The sequence below is a fragment of the Abramis brama genome (genome assembly GCF_963993115.1).
Source record: "Abramis brama genome assembly, chromosome: 5".
Lineage (NCBI taxonomy): Eukaryota > Metazoa > Chordata > Actinopteri > Cypriniformes > Leuciscidae > Abramis > Abramis brama.
The window spans coordinates 10,502,477-10,525,946 of record NC_139967.1 but is presented as its reverse complement, the minus strand read 5'-3'; the positions used below and the strand labels follow the sequence as shown (position 1 = coordinate 10,525,946).

At 39.7% G+C, this 23,470-nt stretch overlaps 1 protein-coding gene across 21 annotated transcripts in view; it reads right to left on the bottom strand.

Moving 5' to 3' along the window:
• The window catches only part of fbrsl1 (fibrosin-like 1), a 300,204-nt gene that overhangs the window by 15,578 nt on the left and 261,156 nt on the right, over positions 1 to 23,470 (bottom strand). For all 21 annotated transcript variants that reach the window (XM_084113447.1, XM_084113439.1, XM_084113442.1 and 18 more), the window contains one exon: positions 332 to 701. In XM_084113447.1, coding sequence (XP_083969573.1) covers positions 332 to 701 — 370 coding nt within the window. The remainder of the gene's footprint in view (positions 1 to 331; positions 702 to 23,470) is intronic.

The window sequence follows — 23,470 nt, the reverse complement described above, 5'->3', positions numbered from 1 at the left end:
TGTGGTGGGGGTGGGGGTGTGGAATCACATGATCAAATCAGTGATTTTCTCCAAAACACATTGGCCAAAATTATTGGCACCCCTAGAAAATCTTCTGAGTAAAATATATCTGAAGAATATTCCCATTCATGTTTAAATTTTTTAGCAAACAAACAGGGACTAGGTGACTGGGAACATAAAAATTGGTTGTTGAGCTTCACACACACAAAAAAATCCCATTTCCACCATCAGGGCAATAATTAAGAAGTTCTAATCAACTAAAGATGTTACAAATCTAACTGGAAGAAGACACGTGTCTATATTGTCTTAATGCTCAAAAAATATTACTAACCTGATGTCGTGAAGACTGCTGTAAGGCGAAGGATGATGATGATGACTGATGATTGGCCGGCTGTGGTGTGACGGGGGTGGGAGTCTGTGCTCCAGTGAATGTGATTGGTTCCTCAGGAGGGGAGGGGTGGGGATATGGGGCACAGATTCCTTCTTGATACTGAGAGGGTTTGGGGAGATAGGGTGAGGTCTAGGTGGGGGGGCTGCCGCCGCAGCAGGGGCAGGAGACCCCGTAGGGGGCGACGCAGGAGTCGGACTTGAGATCGGCGGGACAAACGAAACGTTGTTACTCTGTTCCTGGCTACGCTGAAGGCCAGACACTTTGGTCGAGCTGGAAGTTTTGGACCCGAGATTCTCATTCGTTGGTGTAACTAGAAAGAAAGAAAGACAAAACAGAGATTATTTTTTATTTAATAGTCACTATATTTAATTCGGATGTCAAATGCAGTTTAGATGCTTTAATTGATGTAGCTGGGGTAAAGAGTGCAGTCTTCAACTGTAAAGGTTCATTCACACCGAGAGCGATAACTATTAAGATAGCTATAACTATATCAGCATCCATACAAACGCAGTTATGTTGTCTAGCGCTTTAAATGCTCAAGCTATTTAAAGGGTAGGGCAGGATAGATTCTAATTGGCTGTCAATGTTTTTATTGTTCATCATCTGGGGGAAAAAAATAAATTCTGAAAGTGAAATCAATCATTCCTCTGTGAGGTTATCATTATAGATGTGGTAAAGAACTTCCAGATTTTCATAGAATTAGAATGCTTATTTAAACGGTCTTTGGTGTGAATGGGCCTTAATCCTGCCTTTACTGACAGTATTTTGAAACAAATCACAAACCACACTCAATACAAAACAACAGATAATTTGAGCCATACTGAGTGGATTTTGTCGACACCATAGGACAGGGAAAGCACCACAGGGTTGTTTTTTTGTGGCTCAGGTGCATGCAAGCATCTCAAATCAAATGTGCATGCAGTTTGGCACAGCTGAAGACATGTAACCTATAGCGTGGGATTGGTTTGCCAATCCATCCATTAGTTTGCAGCAGGGTGAACAGAATCCAGCTGCGATGCCTTCTCTGCTCACTGTGCATAATGCTGGCATAAACCATGACACCAAATACATCCACATCTGTCTGACTGTCTTCCTCTCTGTGCCTCATCTCTCTTATCTCCCCTTTATCGTTTTATCCCAGGTTCCTTTTCTTTCTGTATTTCTTTCTCTCTCCATGGGTTTTATGAAGTGTTTAATCAGGTCATTTTCATGCTTGACTATAATCAGATGATCCAATTTTCTGCAAGCAATCCAGTCAGAATGAATAAATCAGAGCTAATTAAAGTTAAATGCCGTTCCCATTCATAGATTTACAGAGCACACAGTCTGCCATGAAATAATTATGTTTCAATTGTGCTGTGAAAAGGGATCATGCACCCTTTATACTGGTCTTTCAGAGTCCCCCTAGCTCACTCTCTCTTTTTCACAAGATATTTCCAGGGATTTCAGTAACACTGCCACAGTCGTTGTACAGAGGAACTTCTGCTTTTGCTCAGTTAATCAGAGTGCAGTGCAAAAAAGAAGCTTTTACACTAAGCATTCTACAGACTACAATGTTTCAAAATGTAAAAGCGGTAACACTTTATTTTGATGGTTCCCTTTGAACATTCTGTTGACTTCAAGTAACTTTGCAACTACGTCAACTAACTCTCGTTAGAGTATTAGTAGACTGTGTGCTTAATATCTGCTAACTCTTTATTGTAATGGTCCTCCAACAAACATTCTACTGACTATAAGTAACTTATAAGCAACTACATGTCAACATATTCTAACCCTAACCCAACCAGTCTACTTATACTCCACTAACACTCTAATGAGAGTTAGTTGACATGTAGGTGCAACGTTACTTATAGTCAACAGAATGTGTTAAAGGGACCGTCAAAATAAAGTGAAACCGTAAAAAAATAGTAAAATAATCAAGGGGTTAGAAAAGGAAGGTTAATCATCTATCATCTATAAATATCCAAATTCAATACAACAGCTAGTGTACATACACATATAAATATATTTATAAATGCATATCAGCCATCACTAATCTGAATAAATGTTTTACACAAAATATTATAGAATTTGAATATAAGCCAATTATTGCGTATTGATCTCAACACTGAAAAAAGTGTTGGCTTATTGACCAGAATCTAGATGTCAGTGCATTCCTAGAGCAAACACCTGTTTCAACAATCACATATGCCTATTTTACTGGCAATAGTGCTAGAAAAGAACACAGAAAGGAAAGATGGAGAGGTAGAGAGTAATTTAAGACAATATCTTCCCAAGGCCACTAATTAGCCCATTTAATGCAGTCCTCACTCATAACAGCTTAGTGCAACCTCAAACAAAGACTCTGAAAGCTTGCAGCACACATACTCTCTCCCAGGCCATTAAAACCTCAGACCGGCGCTCCTAATGGAATATCTGAGCTGTATTAACATACCACTTAATCATTAATGGCCACCAATAATTGAAGGATAAAAACGCTAGCTCGAGTTCTTGACATATTTCTCCCCTGCCAAATGTGACGCACTTCATAAATGAGCCCAAGTCTACAAACAGAACATGTTCTTTGAAGGAAAATTGTCCTTTTAAGTGTGTAGGTGGTGGAGCTTGTCCTTTTTTGCAGCTTTGGGTTGGCTTTTGAAGGTTTTTTGGGAACGGCAGTGGTTAGGATTTGTAGGGCAGAGCCTCGTACAAGATTAGCGCTAAGGGAGAACTTCTACCCAATCGCTTGGAAAGGTCTAAACAGATGCACTCATGGATAACCTTGTCTTGCTGCCTTTTCCTTCAAAGCAGAGAAGAAATAAGTTGCCCGTCAGTGACGTTGCCTTGGAAACCAGTCTCGGAGGCACGTTCATACAGTGAAAGCGGACAGTGGTAGTCAGGCTCCTCAGCTAGCAGTCCGTGGCACTTTAGGCACAATGGGCCCTGTGCTTTCTCTTAATGATGATTCTAATGGGTCATAATGGCAGCCAGCAGGCAGGACAAGACATACAAGCTTGGCTTCTTTCTCATTAAAAAAGGGCCCTGTGAATGTCTCTGGATGCCTGCTGTATGTAATGAAGAGGCTTCTTCCCAGTCTAGAATGTGGCCGTAATCATTTCGCAGAAAATATGACACAATGTCATTCGAAACGAGCCAGTGTGATGTCATGCTTCTAGCAGTGGCTGTGCGTGTCACCTGTGAAATTCTTGTCAATTTTTGGTTGTGGTAAATTGTTAATATGTCAACCTCACTGTAGACACATCAGAAAATGGATAGGCCAAGTTGCCACATTAAAGATGTATGGCTTTCAATTTTCTCAATACATTCCATATTGTGACTGTTGGCCCTGAAATTCTTCCTTGGGATTCTTTTAATGAGGAGACGGTGCCAAATAAACTTGTAACTCTTTTAACTTTTGTTTTTGACAACTGACAGGCCTCAGGGCAGAAATATTTCCCTGAGACAAACAAGACCTCATTATCTAACACCAAGGTCAGTGTTGTGAGTGTGCCCGCTAACAACAAATCCATACAACACACCAACTGCAGTGTAAATGGAGTAGATTTTTACAGCTTACCCATGCAAACTTTGCCAGGATGATGCTAGTGAGCTGCTAGGTGGTTACTAGCTATTTACTTACTAGCCAGAGTAGCCTTCTATAGACTTTTTCACCCATTTTATCCTCCACCAGGGAAAAATGTCATTCGGATTGCTAAGAATAGTAAGAAAAGTAAGAGTACATTTATATCTAACAAGTGTTTGATCATTCATGTCCTTAGCACAAATGGTACAGAAAAATGAATAAATAACATGCGTGCAGCAACATAAATATAAAAATAATAAATAGGGTTAGGAGTTTGTTCAAATATAACAATTTAAATTATTTAACAAGCACTCAAATTCTTGCCATGCCATTTTATGCCATACAGTTCTCTCAAGCCTCGAACAGAACAGCGTTTTCAATCTGTATAATAAAACAGGCAACAACAGAGACCCTTAAGACTGAGTGAAATCACAGTAGAGCGATTAGACACACAGACAAGAGCGCCCTCAGGAACACCCACAGATTTGTAGAGGTCAGAGGTCGCATTCTGAGGAGAGAGTGACACTCCCTTGGGACGTGTTGGCATCCCTGTTCACCAGATGACACTTCAGCAGACTATTGATCTATCCTCTCCCCCTGCTGCTTCTCTCATGGTACGATCCCTCAAGGGACTCTGGGCTCAACACGTGCCTACTGCGGTAGGAACCACCACCGGTGTTAGTAGGGGTGTGTGTTCTCATGACGGATGGTTCTAGCAGAAGCAGGGTGACCCCAGCATCGCCCCACAGCTGTCCCACTAAGATATCCTTGACCTTTGAACTCATTTCAGGCTCAAACAGCAGTCTTAGAACATCTGGAGAGCTGCCGTACTCTCCCCATTATACACACACGATGAAAGTGCAGACAGATGGCTTTAGCTACCAGAGGAAATTCTTTCCAGTGTTCTGAAAAAGAGTCTTACAATCACTTTTCTAATCTACATATAGTAAGCACTTGAGTAGCTAATAGCAAGTAAATACTTAAAGAAATAAAGTAAAAAATGAATTTATTCTATAATCTATATTGTCAAGTGCTTATAAGTATATGAGGTAGCAAATAGGATCCCGTTTGAATTTGAATGTACACTCTAAAAAACGTCACAATATAAATAAAATAATAAAAACGTCACGATAAAATATGGCACAATGTACTGTTAAATTGAAGGAATTTTCCGTATTGTTTTTTTCCACAGGTGTGTTCCCCATATTTTGAATTACCCATTGTATTGCATTGTGTTTTAGGATCGAAGGAAATGTCCATAAACTTGATGAGACGTGTTTTTCCAAAGATTATTTTCTTACAGTGTAGGGAAGAACAATTAAAATAAATCAAAATTTAAACAAATATATAATTATGATATTTAACTAAAAAAGTCAAATTTGTATCTCGGCTAGACAAAGCCTTGTTTGAAAGTTCTGAACAATCTTTTTCAAGGTTTATAGGTCTTATGAAGAGAGGACAATAGAACACCAGATAAATAAACAGAACCGTAGATAGAATGATAGAACAACAGATAGAACGATAGATAGACTGATAGATAGAACGATAGATAGACTGATAGATAGAACGATAGATAGATAGAACGATAGATAGAACGATAGATAGAACGATAGATAGAACGATAGATAGAACGATAGAACGATAGAACGATAGATAGAACGATAGATAGATAGATAGATAGATAGATAGATAGATAGATAGATAGATAGATAGATAGATAGATAGACAGATAGACAGATAAGGTGACAGACACTGAAAATAAACTCTCTTCTGCAGCTTGAGGGATTGTGGTTAATTTTAGCACAATAACAATTCATGGTTGCATACTTTTAAAATACAAAGCATCAAGACATTATCAGGACACACTAATCCTAATGTTGCATACTATGATTTGGGATGCAGCCTGTGTCTATTTCCAGACTATTAAGACCCCCACCCCCACCCTTTACAACAATATTCTCAACCGTCTCCTGTTGCACATGCAAATGGGAGATTATGGATTTACGTCTTAGTCTGTCTCTGTTTTATATGTAATAAAAACAGCTCATATGCAAACAGGGTCTTAAGATAAGGCAGCAGGGGATGCAAATTCTCCCAAATGACCAGGGGCCAATGATGCTTATTGCAAATACTCACACACCGCACTGCCTTCTGCTGCGAGAACTCAAGCCTAACGCTACACATTCTGAGCTCATTTCCCTTGCAAACCCTGTGGTATATCTCTCCATCATCAATGTGTGCCAAACAACAAACATTAATACTCATGCACAAAGACAGATATAAAACCACAAGTAACAAACTAAAAGCTGCCTCCAGCTGATGAAGTCAACAAACAGAATAAGACAAGAATTTATCTTGCGAGCAGGTGCTGCATGGAGAGCTGTCATCTTTTCACAGATTAGCAGCATCCAGACAGGAAATTCTCTCCTCTTTACCAGTCAAATCCACTGGGATCTGCATTTCATTGTGCCAACAAAGAACAGAGAATGCCAAAACATCTAAATCACAACTGGGTGGGTTCCTCTAGCTGATGAAAGAGATTTTGGCTTCAGAAATGTTGATTATAAACCGGAATATTGTCTCACGGCTGTCAAAATGTGATAAATTAATTTTAAATTAAGGCATTAAAGTAATTTAAGGCATTTTATTATTTATTTTTAGTATTCAATGGGTTTTAATACAAAAAAAAAAAAAAATGTCTACAGTATATATTAAAATAGTTTGATGCCTGATTTCAAATCGTATTTGCACACACACACACACACACACATATAGAGATCACAGACATGCAAAGACAGTCTGTGTGTTTCAAGACATTTTAAGGGCCAATGACAGCTGGTGCAAAGACATTGGTGCTCTATTTCCATCTCTGTTCGGGACAGGGCAAGGTGGCATCAGAGCGTTCCGGGTGTTAAGCTGCAACATGTTGGCTGGTGAAGCCACACAGAAAATCTGTGAGCACCTACTGTTCATTTCAGAGATCTGGAAGCTTTCCGTGCCCTCCATGAACCACTGCTTCCCCATGCTGGGAACAGACTCACACTGTGCCCATATGGCTCAGACGGCATATGCCATCCTGTTCCATGCCATGCGTGATTACTGACGGACAGAACGAAGACTGAGGGGGAAAATGCGTAAGAAACAAAATGATTTACTTCTTTTTACTGGCCCTGAGTTGCATAGTTATCAGAAAGGACATTTTGTTAATAGAAACTTTACTATGAAAATTCTGTCATGATTTATACTCATGTTGTTCTAAACCTGTATGAACACAAAATCAGAAACTCCGAAGACAGTGCTGGTCACTATTTTCAATGCAGTTGCAATGAATTAGGGCTGGCCCCGAATATTCGAATATTCGCTCGGTGGGTTGGTATTCGATTTGAAAATTTGACATTCGAATATTCGTTTTTTTTTTTTTTTTTTTCCTCGAAGCGGTTCTCATTCGCGCTTGAATATGTTTAACACTATAAAATCTGATGAAATACAATACTCTTTTTTACAATTATCTTATATAGCCTAGCCATTTTTAATAGGATGGACAGTTGAAGGAACCCAACCTCGTTATACTTAATAAATATATTTGCTGCTTCTTGTCCTACTAAAGTGTTCCTGCAACGGGAGTATTCTCTGGCTAGAGCGCAGAACAGTGGAGTTTGTATGGACTGAAGTGCATGCCTGAGCTTGTGTTTTGGGTTAAGCTGCGTTGCTTTCACATTGTGGAAAATAGAATAATAGAAACAAAATGTATTAAGCTTTTTACCCGTTATTATCAATCTAAATTAATCTCGTTTTTAATTTAACTTAAATTCGTTTTTCTTTATTTAAATTTTGTTTTTTTCTTTATTTAAATTTTGTTTTTTTCTTTATTTAAATTTAGTTTTTTCTTTATTTAAATTTCGTTTTTCTTTATTTAAATCTACCCTTTACTGTGTCAGTAATTTGTTAGTCAGAAAAATATTAGACTACCTTATTAAAAGTATTGCTTAAGTTAACAGACCTGTGTGTGTGTTACGTGCGAGTGTATTTACTTTGTGTTGTTCATGGGGAAGATGTGTTTAATATCACTAGTGCAGTGTCCGTTCTCAGAGCATATAAGCCCTGCCCGTGTGAGGTGCGCCACTTCCCGCTCGCGTTGTTCTGTAGTTTATTAAAAGTTTATTAATTCTGAACGTGTCGCGTCTCGCGTGTCTATCTATATTGCACCAAATGCAATATTGCAATATGCAATACACTGCCCTCCCTTGTGAAGTCGATTGGATGAACGGTTCTCGAAATAATCAAAATGCAAACAGACAGACAGACACATAGAGAATACTGCCTTTACTAGAGAGAAGAATATGTTCAGCCCCCTCTCTCCGAAGCTTCGAATATTCAATGTTCATTACTACCGAAGCTTCGAAGCTCAAAAAATGGTATTCGGACCAGCCCTACAATGAATAGGGACTTTTAAGCTTCATAAAGGACATAACGGTACCATAAAAGTAGTCCACATGACTCGTGCTTTTCTGAAACCATACAATATCTGTGCGTGAGGTTATTTATTGAAAATCTTGTCAACCACCCTTAGCTCTCCATAACACGGTGATGGGAGAACTAGTGATTTGTGACTAAATCATTTTGAGTTAAATTAATCGATTCACTTAAATCAGTCTAAATGATTAATTAATGATTCAAACTGACTTTGTTTACATGTGCACAAATAATGCGATTATTTCTAATAATCAGAGTAAGGTCTTACATGGTAAAGTAAGATGTTTACATGGCACGAGCAGAGGTCTACATGCAATTTTCATTATTCTGATTATTCGCAATTAAGTAAGGTTATACCACACTCAGATAGGAATACAGTATGTATGTTACCGGCCATTGTTTTAAAGGTCCCGTTCTTCGTGATCCCATGTTTCAAACTTTAGTTAGTGTGTAATGTTGTTGTTAGAGTATAAATAATATCTGTAAAATTATAAAGCTCAAAGTTCAATGCCAAGCGAGATATTTTATTTAACAGAAGTCGCCTACATCGAACGGCCCGTTTGGACTACATCCCTCTACTTCCTTCTTTAATGACGTCAGTAGAACCGTTTTTTGACTAACCTCCGCCCACAGGAATGCTCCCTCAACTCTACCGAAATTCGTTTACGTACTCGCGCACTTCTTATAACTTACTGTGTTTACTCAGCTCTTACGGTGATTTTCTGAAGTACAGTAAAACTGATGCTTCATCTTTTGTGTGATGTACAATAAACTTTATTAAACTGATCAGTATATGTTTGATCATCATTCGGACCTGGTCTGAAACAGCAGACTTGTAGGCTATTAATAAATAATGGATACATACAAGCAGATGACAAATGCGTTATAATAACCGTAATTAAACTACTAAACTATACCTGTTCCATCTCTATACAGCACTCTGACTCTGTAGGCATTATTGTCCGACTCGAAATGAATACCGTTACTGAGAGTTTCTGATATTATCATCATTCCGTGAGATGAAATTGTCCTGAGAGACTGAGCGCGAGCTCATGAAGCTCCGCCCCCTGTGTCGTGCAGCAGCAGCAGCTTATTTGCATTTAAAGGGCACACACTAAAACAGCGTGTTTTTCTGAGCCCCAAAAAATGACAATTTAAACATGCTGTAAAAAATGATCTGTTGGGTATTTTGAGCTGAAACTTCACATACACACTCTGGGGACATCAGAGACTTATTTTACATCTTGTGAAAAGGGGCATAATACAGGACCTTTAATATACTCACATCAAATTCAAAATGCATTTTTATGGACATACTGGATTTTTTTCGGCGCCGTGATGAACGTGCTTACATGCCTGTTTATTGCGATTTAAATCGGCGTATGCCACATAGTTTAATGTGATTATGGTTACTACGATTATGAGCTTAATCGCATTAGTTTAAATCGAAGTATTGTGTTTACATGAGGTAAAGTTTAATCGCAATATTGCCAAAATCCCATTATAATCGCATTATGAGGGTGCATGTAAACACACTCACTGTTAAGGAAGATTATCAATGAACAACAACCTGAACTGCTTTTGCATCCCTTTTTAAAGTGTCAGTCCTTGTTCATTATAACTGAAAAAGAGCATGTAACACTGTCTTCATATTTTCTCCTTTCTGCTCTGCGGAAGAAAGTCATACTGGTTTAGAACAACATGAAGGGGAGCAAGAAACACCACAATTTTCATTACTGGATGAAAAAAAAATCCTACTCTTAACAGTATGTAGCACTTCTGAAACATTCATTTTTACGACGGCGATAAAAATACAAGCTCTTCACTAATCTATCTGTGCCTCTGATGTGGGCTGGGCATTTCCAAATGTCCCAGATTGTTTGTGTGGTACCACGTTGTGCCCAAACGGCTCATCATTTCATTAATTAGCTTGAGCTGCACGGTTGGCAAACGCGGCAGGCACGGCGGCAGCTGTCTGGATTGATTAGAGAAGAGGACCCAGTGCTGCAATTATCTAGATGACTGCAGACAATGGCTGTCTGCTCTAATAAAGATTCGTCTTACGGCTCAGAAGGGTGTTGGAATCAGCGGAGACTCAGTCGTATGCAGGCCAATACAACAGACAAATCTCAATTCCTCTGCCTTTGACATTTGGAGTAAAGGCCAAAATATTGGAACCACCCATAAATGGCCAAATATCAAGTCTTTCAGCTGAAGAAGTCAGGTTCTTATTAGATTAACCTCACTACAGGGTTTGGATAAGTGATTTATTATATAGTGATTTTGGCCGTTTTGAGTTTATTGGGATTGACAGATTAACTGAAGTGGTAATTTTGATAAATAACAAATAAGAGATTCATTGTGCAGTGTGGACAACTTCATTGATTATAGCAGAACTTTGTGAGATCGCAAACTGAGATGAGTGACATCTTATTAGTGATTACTTTGCGTTCCTTCTAAACTATATATAATCCATTCAGAATTTGAATAAAATCAAACAGCTAATAATGTGTTGCTAATGTTACACAGACAATGTTTCCGTTCGCCATCTCAGAGTCAGACAGCTGCCTTCTAAAACTCAGCATCCCTTTAGAAATAATGATATGAAAAGCCTGCCCCGCACGTTGACGGGATTGGTTACAAGTTTGTGACGGTAGGAGAGAGTGGTGGTTTGAAGTTATTGAGACTGTATTTAGTACATAGTGCAGTTTTAAGGAGAAAATACTCAGCAATGGTATTGACTGATGATATTGTACATGGTCTGTCTGAAAGCATATTACAAACACCACACATACATATAAACAACATTAAAAACTTGATTTTCACCACAGGGGATATCATTCAAGTTGTGAGAAGAGCACAAAAACTGATGATTCTGACTAGAAGAACAGCCGTCATTATAGAACATTCTGGAATGGCAACCCATTCTCTCTCGGGTTCTCCGGCTCTGGTTTCCTTCCATCCGACTCTCAGCCTCGCTTCACGGGGCAGCGCCAGGCTCAGCATGGGCAATAATTCCACCTCAGCATGTCAGCTTTATTTAGCCGCATAATGCCCTTACAAACCTAACAATACCTCTTTGTTACCCTGCAGGAGAGCATCCTCTATTAGCACTGCCAGCTGCTTTTCTCCTGATTTACAGGCTGCAGAGAAAAGCAGGAGGTGAAACAGGAGGAGAAAAGCGAATGAAAAGGAAAAAAACAGGCCAAACAACATGGTTGAAAGCCATTTGGGGTAGCGAGCATTTTGCCATGGGAGAGCACAAATAAAGGTGTTCTCTAACAATGCTATCAGGCATGAACCTGCTTCAGACCTGTATGACATTGGGTGCATATCATATCATCTTTCAGCAAGTAACTGATTACTTTTCAGTGGAAGGGGAAACGGATGAATGGGAATCATTCAACGGCCCAAGTAGCATAACATGGGTCTGAAAGAGCTCTTGTGCTTTCTTGCCCCTCTCTTTTTATGTACCTGGAACTGGCTTTCCTACCACGGTGAACTCTCAGGAACAATCCCAGTTTGACAGGCCTTTTTCTACCCGTCACACCTGACTTCTTGTTTTGACACTGTGGCCATAGTGGCAAGGTGGTGTAAAGGCATATTGTCAATATTTTCATTCGGATAATGTTCCCTCAAGTGCTTTTGCACTTAACCGCTTCCAGTCAAAAAAATGAGCATTGGACGGAAACCGCTTTGCTTGGTTAGCATGCACGCCCGCGCACAAACCTCACAAGAAGGGGCATATGTGGATGACCAAATGCATGTTTTTCAAATGGCTTATGATCTTTTTTTGTTCCCTAATGACTCGCCTTGTGACTTTATTATAAAATAATTCAGCCATACCAAGGCGAAGAGTATCTCGACATCTTCACGGCAAATTAAACTGGATAATCGGCTTTAGGCAGAGCTGATTGTATCTTTCATAGTGTGACTTTATGGAAAAAACGTATTAAAGAAAGAACATGACACGAACACGGGTCAAGTGACAGTCAGACCAACAGTTTGAACAGACTCAGACCCTGATAAAAGAGGATATTTCAAAGATCTCATTGTATGGACTGTTTACATCCATTCCTGGACGTTTTCCGCATAAAAACATTGCTCCTTTTCACTGAAATCTTTCACGGATGCTTGAAGAGCATTACATCTCATTAAAGACCATACAGGGCACGTATTATTCTGCCATTTCTATGAACGCCTTTAGAAATTGTAACGCACACTGGATGAAATTGAGATTGCATCACAGGTGAAAAGATGTATTTCCGTCAGCACCGCAGAAGGCACTGGAAAAACTCTTCTCATTTTACTGAAGGGGGAAATAACCCCAAACAAAACATTCATTGTCAGTCCACAATCTTATCTTTCAATCTATATCCTTAAAGGCTTATTTTTCAGGTAGTCTGAGGGCTAGCATCTGACAAAAAGCTTCTGTATTTAAAGAACCAAAGAAGCCCGAAACACCATTATCTGGGAGGAAGGAGGTCTAGAATCCTGTTCAGAAACACATCACTTCTGTATGACAGTTTTAAGAGGCGACATCTGAGTGTTTACAATCGCCAAGCGTGTCCTTTCATGCAGTCACGGGCTAAATTACAGCTCTGAGACCCTCTTGTGGGTCAACTCAAATGGGACGACTCAGGTGGGTTTGACACTGGGATAAAGACATGGGATAAGGTTGCAGGGAAATATCAGGTTAGCAAACACACACTACGTTTAGGCTTTAAATCATGCAAGAACAGGACTAAACACAATGGGGAGAGGTATCCGATGGCTGTCAGTTTTTTAAAGCTAAACAGAAGCAGTGCAAGCAGATTTATGGAGGTAAAATATGAATGTGACATTGTTGTTGATCAAACATTTTGCAGACATTTGCAAGTGTATAAATGAAAAAAAAAAGAAACATACAGCACGACCAATATAGTCTGATTCACAAAGAAATCATTATTTTGAGCCAGTTCTTTTAATAAATCAGCCCCAAAGACTTAAGTTATCAGTCTGAATCTGAAATCCAGCAGTTAATACATTTTTACTGGATGTTTGTGACAACATATACAGTACATTCAGAAAAGTTTCACACACATCAGTATGACATGCTGGACTTATTGTACTTCAACCTTGTTTGTTTACTTCAAATTAAATAATGCGTCTACTCTGACCAGGCTTTCTTAAGTTTAAACCGTATGAGGCCAGACTATAACCCATCTGTACAGACTTTAAGCAGTACAGTGGGGAGGGAAGTAACAAAGGCAGTCTGAAGGGGCAAGGAAGGTTTTGGAGGTGTGCCAGTAAAACTAATGGAGACAGGCCCTCTGTCCTGACCTCGAGCACCGCTCAGGGGGACCCGCTCAAACATGCATGTCTCCTTTAATTTCCTGTTACACACACATATACACAAAGAAATAACATACTGCCTTATCATGGTCATAGTGGCTATAAGAACAAAAGAACAGGCAAGGAATGCGCCACTTCAGAGTGGCTTGTAATGGAACATATATATATATATATATATATATATATATATAATATATATATAATTATTATATGTATTATTTAATATATGAATATAAAGTATATGGATTTATCAGTGGGTTTTATTTACTTGCCAATGTCAACTTTTCGTACTTCGTGCTTGGCAGTGTTAATTTTGGACCCTGAGTGCAATTTCTTTCTAATAACAAAACAAAACAGAACATTTTTTACACTTGAAAACAAATGCATGCATCTAGAATCCATCTTCTTGGAAGTATTGGGTACACAACACCCATAATAAACGGTTGTCAACTACAGGAAGGCGAACATGAGTATAAGGGCTTGCTTAATGTTTAGGTTTAATGCATGAGGTGTAGCTTTTCAAAGATTTCTGTTCATGACTATACTCACAGCAACCTTTCAAGTAGAGGTCTATCTACGTTTCCTACAAAAGTGTTTGAGTGCAAATAGACCAGCTAAAAGCCTCCTAGAAGAGGAGCATTTTAAAGCTGGTTTGAAAGGGAGACCCAGGTGGTACATTCTTGCTGAAGAACCTTTGGGCTATACTAATGTTCTCACTGCTCATGGTTTAAATTCAGGCGGTTAGTAAAGGAAAATCCATAGCCTCGGGTAAATAATAAAGCACCACAGCTGCCCATGTAGATGTTCACCAAAACTGTCTTCAGTGACATGCTTTCAATTTACTTGCAATCAAACAGAAGACCTCCAAAACACATCCTTATCAAACCTACAGGGGTTCACACCTGAGCTGAATGTATTTTTATCTGATATATCTCTGATTTATAAAAAAACAAACATTTAGGGTGTCCAATCCAACATGGAACATGCATGTGTGAATGAAACCATCAGGGTTGTGAACCATTCACAATTAATTTGAGATTTAAATTTAAGATTCCAATTAAATTCATGAATTGAGGTAAAAAAAAAAAAAAAAAAATCAAGATACACAATTTCAATTCAAATTTGAATGTAATAGGCTGAAATTCAGTATTTTTTAACTAATTTGTTTATTTAATATAGCCTATTTCATTATAATACATAAAAAAATTTTTTTTATATATATATATTGCTTGTTGAATGTATTTAAATTCTTCTTCCTTCCGATTCAAATTCCAATTGAATTTCCTTTGGCCAATTTAATTCAAACCCTGGTTAACATGCTTCATATATTAAAGGTCATGTGTGCAACTATAAGAAAACTATATGCAAGTCATATGTGAGTTTCTCAGAATTTAAACTTTAAGATGACATCACAAAATTTACATGAACTCCACTGGCTGTAGCGCACAAAAAGCAGGACTTGTTTGATACCTGCTCATCTTTTCCACATCTATTGCCATTGTGGCTCTCCATGCCCCCTCACACCTAGGAGAGGCAGCAAGGTCTACCTCTAAATGGCTCTTCATAGTCGAGATCCACTCCTGGGAGCCTCTTATCCGGTCTCTCCCCAGCAAGGCAACACATCAGCGGGGTTCAGCGTCCCACTCTTTCGCTGCTCTCCAGTGCGGTGCTAAAATAACAGCCACTCTGGGTCTGAATGGGGCCACTGGAGAGGAAGGCTGTTAAGAGGCCTATCCTGTGCTCGGCGCAAGGGGAAAAGATGCCTGTTTGATTAATAGAAGACCACACAGACTGGGATTTCAAAAAAAAATTTTATTTCCTTCCCTTTTCAGCGATGAGAGCCTCACGCAGAGTGGTATTTGCGCCTTAGCGTAGCTCAAAACGATTAACGACTGTCTGAACATAAAATACGAGATCTCTGCGCAACGTCTCTCACTGTAGAGCGTCCCTCTGCGGTTTTCTACCATGTGCTGATTTCAGGGCTAATTAGCTTAACCTCACAAACCGTCTCTGAGCTGCAAGACTTCAGTGTGATGAATGCAGATGGAATAATACGTCTGCGGAGTAACTTAAACGCACAGAAGCATGTGTTTATACTTTCCATGGCGACGTGACATATCTTAAACACGGAATACACATAGCATTGATAAAGAGCAAATAAAGCAATAAAAACGTGAATACTACTTTGTAGCATGACATACCACAACCACGTTAAAGCGCGCCTAAGTCCTTTGAACTCCAAGAAGCATGGAAGAGCTTTCATATTGTTCCTGGTCATGGAATTCTGTTCATTTAACCTCCTTCCTGTGCTCAGCCACAGAATTCCGGTCTTTATAAGATCCTTCTGAACCGGTTCCCGAAATGTCGAATCCATTACAAGCGTGTTTGCAATATCCATCCAGTCTAGCAGTTCGTCTCTGCCAGTGACTGAACATTATCCAAGATTCATGTTTGGCCACAAGCAACAACCATCTGGCTTTGCGAGCGAGGATAACAACGTCCTCTGCAAATAGCATTGACTTCAAACACGGGACACAATGAAACAAAATGTTAAAAATCTCATCCTGGCATCTCCTTCAAACGGGCGGTAAAGAGCCAAGCGTTCATATTTGATATTCACTGCCTATTCTAGCCATCCTGATAAAAAGCATTCTCGTTCTCGCTAAAAAAAATGCAGCTACCCTGCAGCTAGACTGATGGTTATCCCAGCCATAGCGGGAGTGATCACACTGGGGATAGTTAAACGAGCTCCAGCAATCAACTCTTGAAAGAAACTGGTCATTAGCTGGCCCACGAGTGCTAAAATTACCCTGCGCAAATGCAGGCAGACTCCTGAGAGGGCCTGACCTCAACTTTACAAGCTGCTTTGCTCGCTGTAGGGCTGCTAGATCATCTCAAGAGCGCTGCTCCATCCCCGTCTGGTCCCAGGGCGGCCATGGCACAGGGTAAGGATGGTTTTAACAGGCTTAGACTGGTAGCCCAGGGAAAGCTTACTGAAAGGTATAAGACACTTACTTTAAACCTGCAAGCATCAAATGTTACTATTTAATGACTTGGGTAAAAAGACAATTTGTAAATCTTGTGAAAATATGTTCACTTAAGATCTGTGTTAAGATTTATGTGCATTATTTTCATGAACATATTTGCCCTCAAAAGCCTCATTACCATAATACAGCTGGATGTTTTACCAGTTATTCTCAATGGGGTTTCTCATTCTTGTAACGAAATGATTTAATGATCTAAATAAGTATAAATTAAAGGAAGTACAACAAATACTATGATGGGCATAATACCCAAATAACCAAATATATATATATATATATATGGCCCAGGAATGTCTTTTTGACAGGCATACTAGTGAAACCTCTGGACACTGTTCACTGTTTCGTAAAATCAAGTTAGTAATATTTGTATTTGAAAGGTTATGTCTCAGAAATTATTGGTTTAGAAACTGTCCAACGAATCTCTGCAAATGAAAGCTACAGCAATATCAATACCCCATGCAGCTTAAATGCACAGCAACCGATAGCATTTCAGCAAATGGCCAGACGCCAACAAAATCAATACACCATGTGCGATCATTCGAATAAATTGGAATGAAATGAAAAGGGAAACGAACATGTCGAAATGTAATATTTTCTGAAACGCGTTAAGAAAAACAACTCCCGCCAGTTAAGATAATAGTTACAGCCACCGTAGTATAGCATGGCTCAGTGCCTCTCCATATAAATAGAACATGACAACAGAATCATAATTTAAAACATCATAAATATTGAAAGGAAATTAAAATAATTTATGGAATAGGTTGGTCGACAGGGTATGTTTTTCTGTTTGCACAGAGCAAAACGACGGGCGGAGAGGAAGAGGAAGATAGCTTTAGTAATTGCTTTTTCTACCCCTGAAGCAGCTTCCTGCCTTTTATCAAAAAGGCAATCTCTGTCAGTAATGGCTCAATTAATAATTAAACACATGTTTTATCTTCTCCACGCTCCTGCTATTTATTTTCATCTTCCTGACAGGCAGAACTACACAAACAGGGTTAGCACTATCAATAAAGAGGAACATTCATAACACTTGCTTTCCAGAAATGAAAGGAACACACACACACACACACACACACACACACACACACACACACACACACACACACACACACACACACGCAAGCTACCAAAACAAATGTTCATATGTTCTGAAATGTTGGAGAGAAATAATGAAAGTTGGAAATAATAAAGAGATATGAATGCCATTCTTCCATTTGAGATCAAGTTGCAGTTCTGTTTCAGAGCCAAGTGGGACCAAACGACATTTATGAAACACTCCGACTCTGAGAGAAATTTTCCTTGTCTAAAACAATTAAATTTAATATACCGTATATACAAAAAGCTTCATAGAGTGGGTGTTCCTTCAAAGTAATTTACATGCTTTACAAATTGGTCAGAGAGTTGGATATCTTCCTGTCTAACTAGCCAGAATAAGTTGCAATATGGACAAGACTTTGAATTAATGGCAATATGCGTGTAAACCAAGAGCCAAAAAGGCGGAGAACAGAAAACAAGCATGAACAATCACCCAAACAACAGCATTCTATGTTTATTAATATCAAATGACAAGCTTGGCTAAATGACTAGCCACACCACAAAAAGAGCTCGGACAAAACAGCAGTGGAACATTTACACACAATAACAGCTGGACAGGCTTTATCAAACACATACAAATCCAATTCCACCTGTACATGCAACATTAACCTCCACAATGACTGGTGGGTTTAATATTAGCTGCTAATCTTGGAATATCCCAAGTCCGTACGCTGGTCCATCCCTGACCGTGACTCCTCGATCTCTGCACTTTCACGATCCAACAGCTGCAAAGCTGATTAGCTGGTCAAGAGGTCAACTTCTATTCATTATTTAATGGGCAAGAAGCCACAAACACTGCAGCGCTAAGGTTAGCAATACATCAGCATTAACCTCAGTAGAGGAGAAGAGCCGCATACACACTCTCATTCCTCACCATTTCCCCCAAAATCCTTTGACCTCTGCTGGCCTCCACACATTTTTCCCTCCCTCTGTTTTTTCACCCATGCAGGAGAGGAGAGAAGAGAGTGCATTTTATATTCTGAAGGACTGAGGGGAGGGCGTGTGCGAAGGGGGGCTCATTCGCCGAGGCGGAGCAGGGAGCAGACTTTTATTGACATGCAGCAAATAGCGGGTAGGAACAAAGGCCACTCAACGGCTATTGAATCGTGGGCCTGCAGACAGAGTGCTTGATTAGCGATTCGACACGGAGACCCTGAGCCGTGTAGCATATAATGAGTGCTTAGAGAACGACCCTGCGGCTCCCTGGGGACGGTGGAGGGGAGGCAGGGCGGGGGGAGTAGCACCCATCCTCTGCGGAATTGATTCAGCCAAATGCTATCAAGAAAAACAGAGTATAACGTGTGACGACCAGACATGGCTCTTAATCCGGAATTACATACGTTACGATAACGGTATGGACTGTAAATATTATTCATAATAAATTAGTTGGGTCAATTTGTTGTCATGTGTTGGCGAGCAGACAGATTTTTGCAACGGTGGATTAACAGAGAAAACTGGCGCGTTATCAATTTGATATTGTGAGGATGTAGCAATGGCTGTTACCCCCCTTCTTTTGTTGCTTTCTCACTCTCTTTCTTTCTTTGTTCTATAGTCCTAATCCACTATGTGTGGGCCGGTAAGTTTAATGGAAACAATTTATTAAGTCCGGCTTAAAATGCCATCTGCTGTTAAGCCTTCCAAAGCCGCTAAGCTCTCAGTTTGGCCCGAAGCTGGCGGTGCTTCTCGCGTACAGTAATACGCTGTTTAAAATGAGCACAACGGGTCAAAATTAATCAGGATTAGCAAACCAGAAATCCACTTCACAAATGGCTTTTCACCACAATCTTCCTTCGCTATCCCAGCATGCCCCGGGTTTGCCTGACAGACCTCACACACAAAATGGGTGCGTCACCGCTTCACTGATGGGTAAAATGAAGAGAAAGAGAGCAACCCCCCTCCCAACTATGCTTAAAGCCTCTAACCTCATTGTGCTGCAGGCAGATGCTGCACACGGTTCTAGGTCCAACAATCACCATATATAGCTCTGCATTAGCTGTACTCTAGCTCCACACATAGAGTAAATAATAAATGTAAAACAGAGCTATATTTCCTATGTGATAGAATGATTGACAGAGAACGATAGATCGTACAAGCAGTAGATAGAATGACAGAACAAACGTTAGCTAGACCAAACTCATGAGCGATAGCTGGAAAGAAAGAACGCCACATTGATAGAATGAATGATGGAACTAATGATAGAAAGAATGATCAATCGATAGACAGAATGAACGTTAAAACAGTTCTACGAACAATAGCTATAACAATAGAACAGATGAACTAATATAAGCATGTAAGTTATGAGCATGAATTCACTATGCTTTCATTCAGGGCAAGAAAACCCTGGCACTGCTAGATGGAGAGCATGCCTCTCATAAAGTTACGAAAAGCACAGTGATTGTGGTAATTATGTAAGGACAGATTACAGTAAAACTAAACAGCTGTTAAGCTGATACGAAACTTGTATGTCACCGCAGTACTTGACTGAGGGCACAAAATCAATCAAATCAAGCACCAGCGTGCACGAAAGCTGTTTACAGAAACAAAGACACATGCATATTTGTGCAAGCAGCACCACATTCATGCTGAGGTATTTCCCTGTAATGCAATTCTCCAACGCAAGACGTGAGCCAAGCGAGTGATCAGTCTGCCAGAAGTTCTCCAGGGCAGACCAATTTGGGGATCAGAGCTGAGCGAGCTTTAGATTGGTCTCGGCGGACGTACTGTAATGGGACACATATGCTCCTATACCCCCAAAATCTAGAATAACAGTCTGAAGGAATGGTGCATTCCATGGAACAAAGTCTGGACAAACCCACATTCAAAAACGACAACAGGAGAACAAGGGTAATAATAATACTATACATTCCTTGCCAAGTGCTTTGGATGCTATTGCCAGATGCTATTGGATGCTAAGGCCATGTGACATACATGAAATTCAAAAATAAACTCAACAACAACCACAATTTCAATTAATTTCACTTAGCAAATAGAACTTTTACTTGCAGTCAAGAATTAAGAAGAATTAAGGTATCTGCAGAGCCGGACAGTAACGGAGTAAATTTACTTGATTTACTGGATCTGTACTTTACTCGAGTATCATTTTTGGGGAGTACTCATGATTTTACTCAAGTAAATTTGAGAGGCAAATATTATACTCTTTACTCCACTACATTTCTATCCATAACTGTGAGTACCCGTTACTACTTCTAAAAAAAAAAAAAAAAGGAAAAAAGAAAAATCTCGGAAACCCTCAATTTGTTGTTTCCCTCTCAAACGTGATTGGATTGTGCAGGCACCACTGATTGGGACAGCCTATCAGCAATCACCTTCAGCTTTCCGCCAAAGTCAACTCCATGGTCAGATTTAGATAAGAGACGAAACCATGGATGACACAATGGATGAAGACGCAGCAGGTCCATCCCGGGAAGCGATATTTTTTTTTCCAGAATGGTAGGGGAAGACTCATGAATATTCATTAGGAAGTCATCCCTGATTGGTCTTAACCCCAGTGACGGGTAGGTTTAGGGGCGGGGTTAGGGGTAGGTCATCAGACCAATCAGGGATGACTTCCCTAATGAATATTCATGAGTCTTCCCCTACCATCCTGGGAAAAAAAATATCGCTCCCGGTAATGTGCCAACCCGTGGCCCCACCTCGACAGACTATTTCAATTTTCTGAACAAGTTAATGATAGTTTTTGCTTCAAGTGTTTGCTCTGTCTACCAATGTAAGCACTGTGGCAGTAGTAATGCAATATTTAGAAAATGTACTCTTGTACTCTTGATACTCAAGTACTTTTAAAAACAAGTACTTCAGTACTTTTACTTAAGTAGACATCTGACTGTAGTACTTTTACTTGTACTTGAGTAAAATTTAGCAAGGGGTATCTGTACTTTTACTCAAGTAATGAAGCTGCGTACTCTGTCCGCCTCTGGGTATCTGTAATACAGCCCCAGAAATTCTGGAACAGAGAGCCAAAGTTTTCCAGGCGATACCTAAAAAAGACCAAACTGTAACTACTGTGATACCACTGGATATGAAAGGTTACGAAGACTGAACAATAAACAGCAATGCAATTTGATGGATATGAAGTCCGAACTCAAAGTATTATGCAACTTCTAGAACATTAAAAGTTAAGAAATCCACACTGGAAATATAATGAAACTTAATGGATATCAAAGATTACGATGTCAGAAATTGAACTATCATCAAACATCATGGATTTCAAAGGTTATGCATCCCTGAAAGATCTGTAATCTCTACAGTCTGGGCATTAAATTGCTAGTACGATAATATGTATTTCCTGCAGTCCTAAATCACTTAATCCACATATTCCCACTCTTGGTTTTGCATTCTTTTAAAATCCAAATCTGCTTTCTGCTATCTCTGTTTCATCCCTGTGATCCCTGGGAAGAGTGTGTGCTTGACACACATTAGCAGGACATTAAGGAAGATGCAGTCTGTCTCGCCATCAACCGTAACAGATTAGGGAACCTGTTATATCAACAACAACAAGCTCTTCTGTTGACATCTGAAGTGCTCAAGCCATGTGCTCTGATCTACTTTTAAACATGTAAGTTGTTGCACAAGTCTTTTCCTATGGTTATGTCTGGAAGTCATCCAGAGACATGCATAAAAATGACTTTAATATGGAACCCGACAGTAGTCACAAGTTCTACTCTTCCTCTAAGCTCGACTTGTCTCCTCTCACTTCCTCTTTTCTGCGTTTTCAGAGAGTGGGGGGCAAAAGCTCTCCAAAAGACTCATGCAGGGCATCAGAAGTGTGGCATTAAACTCGACATCTCCTCCGCACTGTGCAACAAACAGAATTCGTTTCACAACTTAGTTCCCCTACAAAACCTGGATGTGGACCAACTAAAAAAAACTTCAAGGGGCGACTTCCTACTGCTCTCAGCTAAACCTTAACTACTGCTGGAAACAGTAAAAAGTAGCTCAAATACGCATTAGAAGCAAACCTCTATCAGCAGCCACTTGAAAATGAATGAGAACACAAGGAAACAAAAAAGCACCATTTCACCATTTAACAGTCTCATAGGATTTTAACAGGCTTTTAGCAGGATTACAAGACATCTGAGATTTGCTGTCTGTCATAGAGGTCTAAAGATGCAAACACACTCAACCCAAGCTTCTGATGAGTCTGACGGCCCAGGACTTACTGCTACCACATTTAGCACCACGTACATCATGTGTGCACCCTAACATTTGAGCATTTGAGGGGAACCTGAAAAGATGGTTATCTCTTTGGCTCACAAGGACAAAAACCCTTCCAACTCTAACATTCATTTAAAAAATGAGAAAAACAGAACAGCACTAGTCCGGCAAGAGTAACGTTACTCTTCTGAATGATGTATGGCTCTGAAAGAGAGCTTAGAGTTGCCTGTGGGAACATATTGCATAGTGTCAGGTTTGGGGAGAAAAATATTAACTTCAACACCAATAACCTAGACTATCTGAACTGTGGCCTAGAACAGACCTTCCTAGAATGGAAAATAAGTGAAACGAGGATTTGGTTGCGTGAGTTTTACTACAGTGCAATTTGCACAATGAAAG